General features: G+C 44.6%; 1 protein-coding gene across 2 annotated transcripts in view; it reads right to left on the bottom strand.

Annotated features, from left to right (window-relative positions):
* Positions 1-14,723, bottom strand: part of MYO7A (myosin VIIA) — a 96,494-nt gene that overhangs the window by 64,251 nt on the left and 17,520 nt on the right. For both annotated transcript variants that reach the window (XM_057377724.1, XM_057377723.1), the window contains exon 2: positions 14,508-14,565. In XM_057377724.1, the coding sequence (XP_057233707.1) occupies positions 14,508-14,525 (18 nt within the window). In that variant the 5' untranslated portion in view covers positions 14,526-14,565. The remainder of the gene's footprint in view (positions 1-14,507; positions 14,566-14,723) is intronic.

The following is a 14,723-nucleotide window of genomic DNA, read 5'->3' on the forward strand; positions in this document are numbered from 1 at the left end:
GGCATTTCTATGGTCAACAGATAATTAGACAAGGTCAGATGATGCTGACCTAAAGGAGTGTGTGAAGAGGACAGTGTCGAGCTACAAAACTACAGTATGTGCATCCAAGGCTAGCTAAGGTGGCTCCTACCCATCAMATGGATACTGAAAATCCCTAAGGGCTGATACTATGGTAAATTGCTGAAGGATATGGAAAAATCAGAGGTTAGCAAAGGCTGTCTGTGGACTCAGACCAGCAGGGCTCCACCAGTTACTCCMTGCAGCACTAAAACTCGCTTTTCTGAAAGACGATACCCTGCAGAATGGCTATTGATACACTATGTGTACATCTGACAACTGAGGTAAACCAACCTGTTTGTGCAGTTGTTTGCTGGTTTTATTTCTCATGGAAACAGGCACAATCACATATACAGGTTTCCAGAGCTGAATCCTTTACGCCCTTGCTGTTCACCTTCGAGGAATGGAAATCTTTAGTGCACATGGCACCATTGCAAACACTGGTATTCCCCCAATTCTAAAYTTCAGTGTGATTTAGAGAGCAGACTGAAATCCAAATGTACTGGAGCACTGCAGCTTATTATGCCAGTTAGGACTCCCAGCAGCTACCTGAATCCTTCAGGCATTAGAATGTCTGTGTTCTACTAAAAACAGATATCATCACCTCTAGATAATCACCTGTCTGATTCAGTTCAGCTCTCAATTAAACAGGTGTGCCCTGCTCAGTTTACTGGAGCTCCTCCTGGATTCACTGCTGTGCAACCCAAGGGAGAATGGGCACTGCTCATCGCTATTCTTTGCACTCATCTTTAGTTGTGCATTTGCCACCATCATCAGGAAGAGGCAGAAAAGGAAGAAAAAGCTTGTACTTCTGCTTGACAACAAATGATAATATAGAGGAGAATCGCACATGGTAACCCTAATAATTTTCCTGTTTCACAGAAGATTCTTTTCACAATTTCTTGTAGCACATCAGGCACCAGCTGTCAGCCAAGGTAACGAGCTACACACAAAGGCTTCCTTAAGCAAAGGGAGAGATGCAAGAGCTGCTGTTAAATAATTCAATAATCGATCCACTCCTTACTCACCCTGTAACTCTGATACTGACAGCAGTGAAAAAAAACTCCCACAAATGTGGCACTCATCCCAACATTTTCCCATTTAGTGCTGAGGGACAGTCAAAGACTCTGGGAGCAAAAATGATGGATTTAGTCGGATTTACAAGGGCGCAATCTAGCGTGGTATAACCAGGCTCAGCTCCCAGTGATGCTTGACCTCTTCCCTGGCTTTTGGCAAGGAGCTTGTTGTTGACTGGTTTGGACTTCTTGGCTCAGGAGTGGATTTTAAGCATGCAGACAAACACGGAGATAGAAGATTTAATCCATGGCTCCTATGGCATTACCGTCACGGGTGAAGGGGGGAATCCGGCAATCCTTTGATGCTACAAGCAGATTAGGCTGTCCCCGGGTGTCACCCACCCAAATGCTGTGCCAGAGCCCTGCGTATCAGGCCTCACGCAAAAAGCTGATGGATGATGCTTGGGATGTGAYTGAAAAATCTGCTAAGATGAAGAAGTGGAACAGGAAATGAAGACTGAGCCTTTTAGCCCCGTGGCTGGGTCCTGTCCTAAATGCAAATGGAAGAAATCCAAATGAACACAGCAGAGCAATCATAAGAAGTACAAATCTGGAAAACTGGATTGAGGGAAAATAAAACCAGGAGGAATCAGAAGTGGAGCACTCTAGGATGGGAGCACATAATTCAGTACTGTTAGACCAAGACATATTCCTTCAAGTCCTAGGAGTAAGAGGTTGCCCAGGTACCACACTGAGCATTCAGATCCACTCTAAACCTGCCAGCAAGTCACCCCCATAGCCCCAGAGAACCAAGGGTGCAGCKAAATCTTCCCAGCAAGGTYCTGCACCTGGGTCAGCGTAACCCYCAGTGCCCAAACAGGCTGGGGGGWAAAGGGATKGAGAGCAGCCCTAAAGAGAAGGACAGGGTGGATGAAAAACTGAACATGACCCAGCAATGTGCACTGGCAGCCCAGAACATCACCTTCATCCTGGGCTGCATCCCCAGCAGTGTGGCCAGCAGACCAAGGGATGGGATTCTTCCCCCACAYCTCCATTCTGGTAAGACCCCACCTGCTCTGGGTTCCCCAAAATAAGAAGGACATGGACCTGTAGGAGTGAGTCCAGAGGAGGCCATGACGTGCTCAGAAGGCTGGAACACCTCTGCTATGGAGACAAAYTGAGAGAGCTGGGGTGCTCAGTCTGGAAAAGGTTCCAAGAAGACCTCAGAGCCTCTTCCAGTACCTAAAGAAGASCCAAGAGAAAGCTAGAAAGGGACTTCAGACAAGGGTATGCAGTGACAGAAGAAGGGGGAATGGCTTCAAGTTGAAGTAAGGTTGATTTAGGCCACAAGAAAGCTGGGGGCAAACTTTTCAGCAGGAAAAGAGGGTAATGGTTTTAAACTAAAAGAAAAAGGATTTAGATTAGATATTAGGAAGAAGTGCTTTTATGATGATGGYTGCCCAGAGAGGTGGTGGGTGCTCCATCCTTGGAAAATTTCAAGATCAGGTTGGATAGGGCTCTGTGCACCCTGATCCAGTATGCTCATGTGGGGGTATTGGACTAGATGAGCCTTAAAAAATCCATGATTTTTTTTTCTTTGATTTGATCCCCAGTGGACCAGCTCARGGCATTAATCCCACAGCAACATTTTCCAGTTTTTCTGCAAAGTGTTTTGCTGGTTCAGTCCCTGCACTGGCTCCYCAGGCAAACAGCAGAGCCCCAGTGTGGGAGCAGGGAGAGCAGCAAGAACACAGATTTGGCAGCATGGCCAGGGGAGTGGAGCTGTGCCTGTGAGGTACCTGCTGTTGCATCCCTAAGTGCAGCTGCTGGAGGCTCTGCCACACTCAGGGATAAGCTTTATTCCCTGGATGAAGGCAGAGAACTGTTTGATTTGATTCATGAAAGCAGAATCCCAGCTGATGAGYGTGAGAGCTACAGAAGTGTGTGACAGATGGAGGTAAATAGGTATGTCTACAAAACATTTTTCTGCCTCTGAGGCACACAGCCTTTTCAAGATCACAACGATTMGCAGAAAGGACAGTTTGAATTACATTGTACCGTACTGATTAAGGGGGAAAAAAAAGATGATACACAGAAATGTAAATTGGAAGGGATGTTTCTAATTCTGGCTCATGCAGGCTGTTCAAAGAAGCCTAAAAACAACYACATGAATTTAATTGTTTTGGCTGGTTTTATTTCTTTGGAAACAGAATATTTTCTCACCATGTGCAATAAAAATATCTGTTACATTTCAAATGCAACCTATCAAATTTTCCTTCAGAGTTCTAGCTTTATCTTCCATGCTGCAGGAAGATGCTTTCTGCTTAATTTCTTTACTTCAGGCTCTCCTTTGCTCCTCCCTGCCTCGCCACCACCTCACTGAAACCTAGCCTGCAATTAGCTCCTGTGTTCCAAACAGATGTGGGACTATTGCAATCTGCTCAGCAATTCCTGCACAAACATAGATGCAGACTCAGTACAAAGTGTTTAATCGTACTGMAAATATATTATTTTCCTATATAGAAATAGTCTATACTCATGTAAATGCAATTTTCCCAGCAGAAGGRTGTCTGTGCTAAGGGTCTGCATCAGCCAAAGTCACACTGATCAGTCTAGAAAAGCCCCATTATTTCAATAGGATATCTCATCTTCAGAAATACTGAATGAAAGGGGAGCAATTCTTCTTCCCTTCAGTGCCACACCCGATCTGAGCAGATCTGTCCTTTTTGCACACTATCTATGCTTACCCACTGAGGGTTGTGATGGTTCCTGAGGAGAGGGAGGGGTTTGGGGGGAGAGGTTGGTTTGCAGTCAGTAGCATCCTGAGGGAGTTTGTGATATGACTGCTGAAAGGAGAAGCTGACTGCTCCAGGGGTGTGTTTGAAAAGCCAGTCCCTGAGAGGAAKGGATGGCAGGAGAGAGCATAACTGAAATCAAGCAAACCACACSGGCAATGCTTGTGATGCAATTCGAAACACCTCGATACTGGTCTTTGTTCCTTAGGTGGCACCAACAAACACACAGAGAGGCTGCCATACAAAKAGCATCCTTCCAAGAGGAGAAAAGACACTCTAAGATGTAAAAAAGTGGGTTTGGGGATTATTCTGCCTGGAGAAGGGAAAGCTCCAGGATGACTTTATGGTGATCTCTCAGTACCTAAAGGGACTACAAGAGAGATGGAGAAGGACTTTTGAAAAGGGCATGTAGCGGTAGAACAAAGGGCAATGGCTTCAAACTGGCAGAGWGCAAGTTTAGATTAGATACCAGGAAGAAATATTTGACAGTAAGGGTGGTGAGGCAGTGGAAGAGGTTGCCCAGAGGTGTGGCAGTGCCAGCCCTAGAAGTGCTCAAGGTCAGGTTGGGGTGAGGCTTTGAGCAACCTGGTCCAGTGGAAGGTGTCCTTGTCCATAGCAGGATATTGGAATGAGGTGATCTTTGGGATTCCTTCCAACCCAACCCATTCTATGATACCAKGGTTCTATGGAAAAAGTCTCCAGAACGTGAAGCGCATAGTTGTGTTTTCATAACGAAATGGAAAACAGAATAATCCTGCAAATACTTATTGAAACCCAGAAAAATGATCTGCATTTCATTGCCTGCTCTGTGGTTTTGAAGACTTCAGAGTTGCCTCAGTACAAGATCACCTTGAAAAGGAAACTCAGAGCAGGTTGCTAATTGCAACCACTTGCCTGAATTCTTCAATTCCTCTGTTTACAGGATTGGAAGAAAGTACCAAGGTGCTGGTGGTGGGTCCCTCCAAAGGAGGAGTGAACCAGCTGCAGAGCAGCTCAGCACAATACCAGCCCCATCTGCTGTAACTCTCTGGAATTACCAAATGCATCAGGAGATTTGTTTCTGATGATTTCTCCATGGGTTCTAAGTCAACTTTGATGCCAATAGTATATGAAATTCCAGAAGGCTCTGGAACAGCACAGGGACCACAGAGGACAACCTGGTTTGCCTAGGGTCTGAAGGGACCAGTTGGCAAGTTCAGCTAGACAAACAACCCTAGAAGCTGCAAACAGAGGTGGATTTTTTAGGCTGGCACAAGATGATAGAGATTGGGACAACCATCACTGCTCAAATCACTCCTGCAGTTGCCAGACCTAGCCAAGACAATGGACTTGTTGGATTGGGACACACAGAGATGTGCACTGCGGATGCTCTCAAATGGTGAGCTTGGGACAGCTTTACAGCTATGGATTAGAGCTTGTTGGACACACATTGGAGAGACCTGGCCTTCAGCAAGTAGCCACAAACCCGAACATCAGTCCTTTTYACACACACAAACCCAGAAATCTGTTTCAAAATCCAAGTCCCACCAAACAATCCCCAGCCATTGCAAACAAAGCAATAGTCACAGCTTGGAAAAGGAAGTGGGGCTATTTTTTACACAAAATTTTTAAGGAATGTTGGCTGGTAAGATTGCCAGTGGGATAAGATTCTCACATGGACACCCTGAACTCCAGTAGCTAGAAGAATGAAACTGTAAAAGAAATAAGCTCTGCATGATTTTGSCACAGCAAATAATTCCTGTAGTCTTGCTACTCCTTATACTCCTCATGGATATTTTATTACATGGACAGCTCATTCTGCAAACACTGCACGAAGGGGATGCGGCCTCCAAAACCCACCTTGAGAAAGGTTGCTTTACAAATAAGTTTTGTTAAATATTATTCCTGGAACCAAAATTTTGGTTTGATTGGGGAGTTTTCAGGGAGCCTTTTATGGCACAGATGCTTGTCCAGAAACTGGCAGCTAATTGGTACACATGCAYAAACCCAAATTATGTGAAGGGAAATTAACTCATGTAAATAATAGCCATCAATTTTATATTTGTTTTGAGAAACTCAGTAATTGCCATACAGCCTTAATTTTGAGACTGYGAGATATTATCATCATATAGATATATTAATTAAGCCTGTGTTTCTGTAAGGAATTAGCTGAGAGTATCAGCATGGAAATACAGTTAATGTCCACATTGCATTTTGCTGGATGCAAATGCTGTTTAATTTCCAACCTCTGTGTAATTGGAAAGACTGCCTGTTCATCTCACACCGAATCCACTGATTTTATGGGGTAAAGGGGCAGTAAAATGCCCTCACAAAGTGATTTGTAGATCATGAAAATGCAATGTGTGACCTTAAGAGTCATTTCCCAGTAGTGGGGCTGGCCATAAAATGCCTGGCTAGGCAGTAGGGGATGCACATAAATTGCTCACGTTTCATTTACACGGGCTGCACAAAAGGTTTCTGAGTCATGGTGGGCAAATCACTGTCCCAGGTAGGTGTTTTTTCCCTAATCCTAAAACTTTGGTTCTTTCTTCAGCATGCAAAATAAGCCAACTTCTTCTCCTGGGCTCTGCTAAAGCAGCTCTGGGGAAAGCATGGGGGACATCTGCTTCTTGGTAGAAGAGTTGGGAGGGAGCAATATTGTCAGGATGCAAGCGGGATTGCCTCAGGCAGGACATGCAAATAGGGGTGCAAGGCTGAGGCACACCAAAGGACCATCTTGTAGTAGCATCTTGCCACTCCAGTGGACCATGAGGTTGCCTGGGGCACAGCAATCAGCTGAGATACTTTTTTAAGATACTCTTCCTGTCCAAAATTAAGGGAATATCAAACTCCATGGGGAGTAGGCTCAGAAAAGAGCCATGGAGGAAATTGGACAAGTGCTTGGAAGGGAGATGCATTAGGGGCTGCTAACTAAATAAATCACGACAGGTTTGGGAAATAACCAAGCTGAAAAGTCATAGGTGGAGRTGTCCTGGTTTTACTCAGTGCRGTTTTTGGTGGTGGGGGATGGGACCAAGAAATTAGCTGAAGGACAGGAAAATACTTTGAAGAAATAACACTGTATCCTTACTAGTCCCTTGTTGCTCACCAACAGTCATTTTGGATAAGAATGCCAAGTGGGACAGACCTGGGTCTGAACAAATCTGAACATTTGATTTACATTCCCAGCTTCAGCCCACTGTAACTCTCTTTAGAATTTTGTGATAGCTTCTTTTCGGGAATGGAAGTCCTAATAATTTACAGCTGGCAGAGTTTTCTCCTTTCACATAATTGCCTAAAGAAGGATGAAATCCTTGTAAACTTTTAAGATTGACCTTTGTCCAGTGCAAGAAAGCTGCTGGTTTCGTTTGCCAATGCCACCTCCCTTGTGCCACCTCCCAGACAGGGCTGATTTGTGAAGAAGAGGACTGATCCAACACCATATCACCTTCCTATGTTTGTAAAACTTATCCATGTGGGTGTGGCCAGCAGGGAAAAGGCAATTCCCTTACACTGCAGCACTGATGCACAACCCCCACATGAGCTGGGCAGTACTGCTGACCACCAGATCAGTGTCTGTAAATATACCCAGAAGTAGCAAAATGGAAATGCTAAAGTATCACAAATACAAATTCCCAAGTCCTAGCCCACACTTGGTCATCTTGTTTCCCCATTGTTGAAAGCTCCAGTAGAAGTATCCAAGGTGGCAGCTGGCTCACTGGTGTATCTCAAGTTATTTCTCTCCCAGTATAGGGTTTTCTCTGTTCTTAAATAGATTTTGAACTCTTTTTCAGAACAGTCTCCTTATGTGTATTCAAGCAAATACATAAATTTTCCTAGTGTTTTGTTTACATTTATGAACCTACTCAAAACAGATTTACTCTTCAAAAATTGTCACTATGAATTTTCCTCAGAGATTGCCATTTCCCCAAAACCTGTAATGCAACATGAAAAACACGTAAACAAAGCTTTTAGTGAAAACACTTGAGTTTCACTAAAGGATGAGATGGAGAGTATAATTTTGATGTTCTTACTGGAATTCTGTCTCCAAATTCAGCTTTTAATTCCAATGAAACTCCTTTATTTATTGACCAGACAGATATTTACACCCCCATCTCAACCTTCTCCCAAGAAAGAAATGCCATTTTCCAATTTGTGCTATTTGAACAGGTCTGTTATTACTTTTCTTCCCCTGGGCCCCCAGAGCTYTGCTCAGCCTCTTGAACCTGATTGCAGAAGCCAGAGGTAAGTGGGTTTCTCTAGGAAAATTGCTGTCAAGTTTACTCTATGCTAGCAAATGATGCTATGCCTTGAAAAGGGAATGAATTTTACACYGCAAGAGCCACACTTGCTTTCACTAGTGTACAGCAGAGTAATTCCACAGAAGTGTCTGTAACCCCAAATCCATGAAATRTTGAGGGTTCCCTTTTTAATGCCTTGCTCTTGAATGTTTTCCARCCTTGCAAGAGGAATCTGATGAAGAGGAGGGTCTCCTCGAACAGYGGGAGACACCAGCCTGCTGCACTGCCATTAGTACAAGGAACAGATGGCAAGGATGGTCCCACACCCCATGGAGGATATCACATCAAAAACATTCTTTAAAAACAGCAGACATGTTGGCTTAAATGTCCACCTTTTTCTTAAATCCCTCCCTTTCACTCCCTATACATCCCATCTGAGAACTGACCTGAGTAAAAATAACAGTGAAAAAAAAAAAGAAATAATAACTTATGCACATGATTTTTTAAAAGTACATGGGAATCATATGATTTTGGTGAAATTATAGACAAGGTAGTCCACCTAACAGCTGGCTCACACATCTGGGACAGAATGGAGGGCCAACAGAGGGAGGTGGGTATGAGGACATGGGATGGGATGGGATGGGATGGGATGGGATGGGATGGGATGGGATGGGATGGGATGGGATGGGATGGGATGGGATGGGATGGGATGGGATGGGATGGGATGGGATGGGATGGGATGGGATGGGATGGGATGGGATGGGATGGGATGGGATGGGATGGGATGGGATGGGATGGGAGCTCCTTTGCTCTGTTGTTTGCACAGCTGGGATGAAGGTGCTCCCTCTCATTAAGAACAGTAATCATAGGCTCAACAGCTGGATGACCAAGGGAAATCAATCCTTGTGTTGATCCCTAGCAGCAGGATAAGATGAGGGGTAGATGAGAGTGAAGGATTTCTGATCTCCCTCCCCAAATCTCGCTCCTGACAACAGGTTTGGTAGATGGGCCAGCAGACCCCAGCTCTACCTGCTGGTGCAGAGCAGCCATGGGAGGTTCAAGATTCATGACAGGAGATTTTTTTTTTTATTTTTTACAGAGGACATGTAAATACAGTGAGACTTCTTCAGGGTCAGATTACAGAATCATAGAATGATCATTTGGGTTGGAAAAGACCCTTAGGATCATCGGCTCCAACCATTAACCTGACATTCTAAAGAATGTCCCCAAGAGCCACATCTACACCTCTTTTAAATACCTCCAGGGGTGATGACTCCACCCCTGCCCTGACTAGCCTATTCCAATGCCCGACAATCCTTTTGGTGAAGAATTTTTTTTTCCTAATACCCAGTCTCAGTTTTCCTGGCAGAAATTGAGGCTATGACGATTTGGAGGGTTTAAGAGAAAGAGACAGTCTGAGGAGCTGAATTTCTCTCATCTTGCTCCTGATGACWGGTCTCAGCAAGTGAAATGCATCTTTAAGGGCTCTGACAGACATGGAGAAGTTGCCATCAAGAAAGACAAGATGATATATGAGCTGCTCTGCCAGAGYWCTCCCTGGGGAAACATGKGACCCCAAGATGAARTCAAGGTAAAATTTGTTATTGAGTYCTTTGAAGTCTCCTGCACCCTCAAATGAATGTCCTGTTGGCTGAGTATTTTGTTACTGCCCCTTAAAAAGGAAATACTAAACTCAGCCACACATACAGCAACTCTCACTCCAAGCCTTCTCTGTCTTGAATTCAAATAGATGAAGTTTTCAGTGCGCACACTTCAGGGAAGATGGATCCTGGGGTTTGTGTGAGGAACCAAGAAGCAGGAATGCGTTCATTTCAGACAGGCTCTCTCAGAGGGTATCTCCACACCGAGGCTGAGATTGCTTGCTCTACCTTTGTTTGACATCACACGATTCATATTCCACAGCCACAGCACTGCAAGAGCATCTCCCCAGCCTGCAGCTTCATTTTCTGCACACAGCAACCCCAGCACTTTAATTGTCCCATAAATGTGATGGAAAGGATTTGATGCAAAGAGCTGTTAAAATGCCAAATGTCTTGAGCACTGCAACTAATGAATGGCTCCCAACGATTCATGTTTCAATCTATATGCAAATGTGCCCTTTGGTTGGCTGTGCTGGACTTTTCACTGCTGCATTACAGCTATCCAGGGAAGCCTCAGACGCATAGATCAGACAGATACAAGGCATAAATGGGAGAAAACTTAAATTATTCAGTGTTTATGAGAAAGAGAATCCAAACAGCAGAGTTACATCTTGCTTTTTATAAAAACATGGTTACAGATGAGCCCCAAGAAGACCTACAATAACGTTGTTTTTCTCTCCCACCCTTGCTCCTTGCTAACAAAATATATAGCACAATGAATCACTTGGGAAAGCTGAATGTGTGCTCAAAACAGTCAGAACCAGGTAAAGCCAGGGCCCACTGGGAATGGACTGAAAGATTTCAAAACCTGGTCTCTGCTATTCTTAACCCCAGCATGGGAAAACACCTCCTGGAGCATCAAACTGAGACTCTGTAAACACTGGCAGTCACAAAATCTATTTCTGCTCATTTACAAACTGAACCAATCCCCTTCACCTGCATTGCAATGTGCAATTCTGGTCTTAACAAGGCAAAAATAAGCTGGAAAGGTGAAGAAAGGGCTGCTGCTGTCACAAGAAGACTGAAGAGCTTGTTTCACAGGAGGGGAAAAGAAAGGTTTTGTAGGATTTTGGTCAGTTCCAAGGGTATCACTCTGCACACAAACACTGAGAAATGGCAASAAGGAGAAAGGACAATTTTGTCTAATGGCCTGTCCTGGTGCAAGAGCAGGAAGCTACAAATATCCTGAGAAAACAGAGACATGAAGATGTCAAGGACCGTCCGTTCATGTGGGCCTTGTGAAGTTTATAGCTGAAGCTGCTCTGGGGACTTTCCATCCAAGGAAATGCCAGAGGTGTTACAGCAGAGTCAACAGCGGCAAGGAAACTGAGATTCTGCATTGCCCCCAAAAGCCACCTCCCCGGCAGCTCTGCCAMGCCAGGAGAGCAGAGTTGAAATCTCTGATCAAGCCTTGGCTCCTGAAATGTTGCAAAATAGTTGGAACACCTTCCTTGGTTTGTTGTTGAACTAAAAAGAGCTTTACAGTGCGAGGCATCCACTGTGCTTGATCCCTCAGGACCTTAATGTCTGCCTGAACTTTGGTTTCCTTTATCTGCTTGGATTAGGCCTCCACTGTTTCTTTTAACTCTTATTTCTACTTCTCTCCCTAAAAAACTGCAGGAGCAGGCTGGGGGGACACTAAGAATAGGAGAAACCTGCAACAGCACCATGGTCTGGACACGGTCAGGCGACCACAGTAACACAGATACAGTGATCTGAARAGTCTACTCAATGGATGAGATTTGCAGGATCACAGAATATCCAGGGTTGGAAAGGATGCATAAGGATCATCCAGWCCAGCTCCTSATGCTGAACACAGTCCTCCATGAAATACTGAAATTTTGCAGCACATTTTATTCCCCAGCAGATGAGTGGGTTTGATTTCTGTTGGGCTGGCCCAGCAACCTTGGATTTAAGACTGGGTTATATGAGGGTTGCCTATAAGAGTGAGAAGATGGATCTGGCAAAAAAAACCCACGCAGCAAGCAGCAGTCTGTTGCCATTTGCCAGCATGAAAACCCTTTTGCTGGCCAAGCTGTGTGGTCAGCTGTGGGCAGGACCACCACACCCTCCCCATCTCCACTCCGGCTCCAAAAATGTCTCTGCTTTAAGTAACAGACAGAACATGCACAAATGAGCTGCTGCTGTGCTGTGGAGCCAAACACACTTGTCAGRCTGCCAAGGCAGGAATTCAGGGAGCCCTCCTTTTCCATCTTCCCTTTCTTTGTGCATGAAAAYGGACTTGCCACTAGTAATTTGCCAGTGACTAAAGCTGATAAGTTTGGCTCTCTGCAAGGCCCTGCTGGAGAACAATATTGGCTTTTCTTTTGGATTACTGGGTGGAAGGCACAGGGCAGGCAGAAAGTTCTGCATGCTTTCTCCTCCTCGCTGGAGCTGTGCACTGCACTTGGTGCTCAGTTCTCYCTAAAGGAGATCCTGGTATGAATTGTTTTGATGGGAGAATGGCTCATCTTCAAAATTTATGGATTTATAACTGGTTAAGGACAGAGAAACCAAGCAGTAAGGGCCAAAATCCCTGTGCTCATGTATCCCTGGTGATGATCTGGTGTTTTGTTTGACCTTGTTGGACATAGCTTTCATGGGAAGAGGCGTAGGATGGCAGGACTGTAAGCATCTTGTGCACATTCAAGAATGAGAAAAAAAAAAAAAAGACAGAGAGAAAGCTCCTTGGAAAGTAGTACACATCCTGAACAGCATACATGTATTTCCAAAATCTTAGAGCAAAACTGAAGAAGGCAAAATACAAATATTGCTGCTCTTTGCAATTAAGCACCACGTAAACACAGAGAGTGTGTGTTTCTTTTGGGCCACAGAGAACAAAGTGTTTCTACTGTGATCAGAAAGGACCTTTAGATGGGGCAAACTGGTATAAAGTGACTTCAGAAAGGGCCTGTACCTGCTAACAACTGGGTAACCTTTTTTCATTATGGAGGGGTCCTTGCTCACCTTATCCATGCTGCAGAGAGATATTTCCAGTAAGCAACAATTTCAACACAAACCTATTTCCCTGATATTTGTCAGCAAATGCTTGGCATCTGAATGCGCACGTAGAATGCCCAGAATTGATTCAGAAACACACTGCCTCCTTACCTAGACAAGACACCTTGATTTTAGGTAACAAGGAATCTATTTGATCAGTCTATTTGATTAAAGCTCTACAGAGGGTGAATTCAGGCTGGTACAGAGGATTATGAACCAGCAGCCGAACCAGAGAGGGGTATCCCCCAGCAGAGAGATGTCACAGGCAGACTGAAGTGATACCATCCTAGACAGAATTGCCACAGGGTGYTTCTCAACTGCTATTCTGATCTTTTAACCTAATTAATTTCCACACCCATTTTCCTTGGCATTGCAAACTGCATYAGGCAGTTTGTGCACGGGACCACCCCCTTGGAGCCCTTGRAAGGAGGACCGAKATTCTACACACMCCTACCAAAGTKCAGCCTGGTTTTGTTTGGCTCATGYTCTGGCAGGGTGGGGAAAAACTATAAAAAACATTTCAGTTGCTCCACAAGAACTCTGGCATTCCTTCCACTCAAAGCCATCCTCAGCTCTTTGTGTGACGTTACAAACTAAAAACATGTGAGTTCCTTCAAAGGTCTAATGCTTTCTGCMCAGTTGCAGACAAAAGCATATTTACCAAGCAAGACACAGACTTCAATCAAAATTGTTCGGTAGATTTGCTCCATTGCATTGTTTGACTGTGCTGACAAATACACTTGAGTCTCAACCTGCAGCCCCAACCCAGGACGTGTGGTGGGACTGTCCGTCCTGCCCAGGTGAGACATGGCAATGGGGAGCTGAGAGTGAGACATGTTATGCCTAGACAAAGGGAAAACACTACAGTCTGAAGCCCTAAATTATTGCAGAATCTACATGAGACCTGCTACACAGCTTAATTCTTCAGTTCATRGAATCCTAGAATGGTTTGGATTGGAAGGGACCTTAAGGATTATCTTGTTCCAAGCCCCCTACCAGTGCAGGGATACCTTCCACTACACCAGGTTGCTCCAAGCCCCATCCAACCTGGCCTTGAACACTTCCAGGAATGAGGCATCCACAGCTGCTCTGGGCAACCTGTGCCAGCACCTCTCTACTCTCACAGTAAGAATTTCTTCCTAATATCTAATCTAAACCTGTCCTCTCTTAGTTTTAAAGCAATTCCCCAGTCTCATCACTGCATGTTAAGCTGAAAGTTGCTCTCCTTTTTTACAAGCTCCCTTTAGGTACTGCAAGGTGATTTAAGGTCTCCATGGAACCTTCTCTTCTCCTTCTCCGAAATCCCAATTCTCTCAGACTTCACATCAGAGGTGCTCCATCCCTCAATTTCTTTTAAATGTTCAAAAGGAATACATTTYTATACAACCAAAACAGGACGGTTCCTGGAAATTGAAAATCAGTTTTTGACCAGATCCTATTTTAAGTCAGGCAGTCAGTTGTTTTACCCCACATGTCCAGCATTCATGTGCAGCTTTTGGACCATCCCAGATGAGAAAATAGAAGTGGAACATTGTGTGAGGTTAATCTGGACTACACACACAGAGCAATGATTTCCTCTAAGCCAATCAAGGATTAAGGCTAATGAGTATCTCTGCATCTTGTAACAGTCCTTTTAGGGAAATAAGATAGGACAAAAATAACMTGACTTGACCCTTCCCCTCCAAAACCAAATTTTTATTAGTGCCTGTGGTGATGGAGTAAAACTAGMGAAGCTGGAGACAGGAATGATTCACTTACCTGTCGTAGAATGACCATGGTTCCTGTATAAACACATCAGCAATCACCAGGAATGGACCTAAAGCAAAAGAAATCAGCAATTAATGACTCTCCCCCGACTCAAGAGACCCAGCTCGGGAACTGTCCCAACCCTACAGTATTTCCACAGCCCTAGGTGTGGAAGAGGGCTAGTAGCACTGAAACTCCCAATGCTTTCGTAATATTAATTCCAGACAG

The sequence above is a fragment of the Malurus melanocephalus genome, unplaced genomic scaffold, assembly GCF_030028575.1.
Source record: "Malurus melanocephalus ecotype Western Australia unplaced genomic scaffold, MMel_1.1 scaffold_322, whole genome shotgun sequence".
Classification (NCBI taxonomy): Eukaryota; Metazoa; Chordata; class Aves; order Passeriformes; family Maluridae; genus Malurus; species Malurus melanocephalus.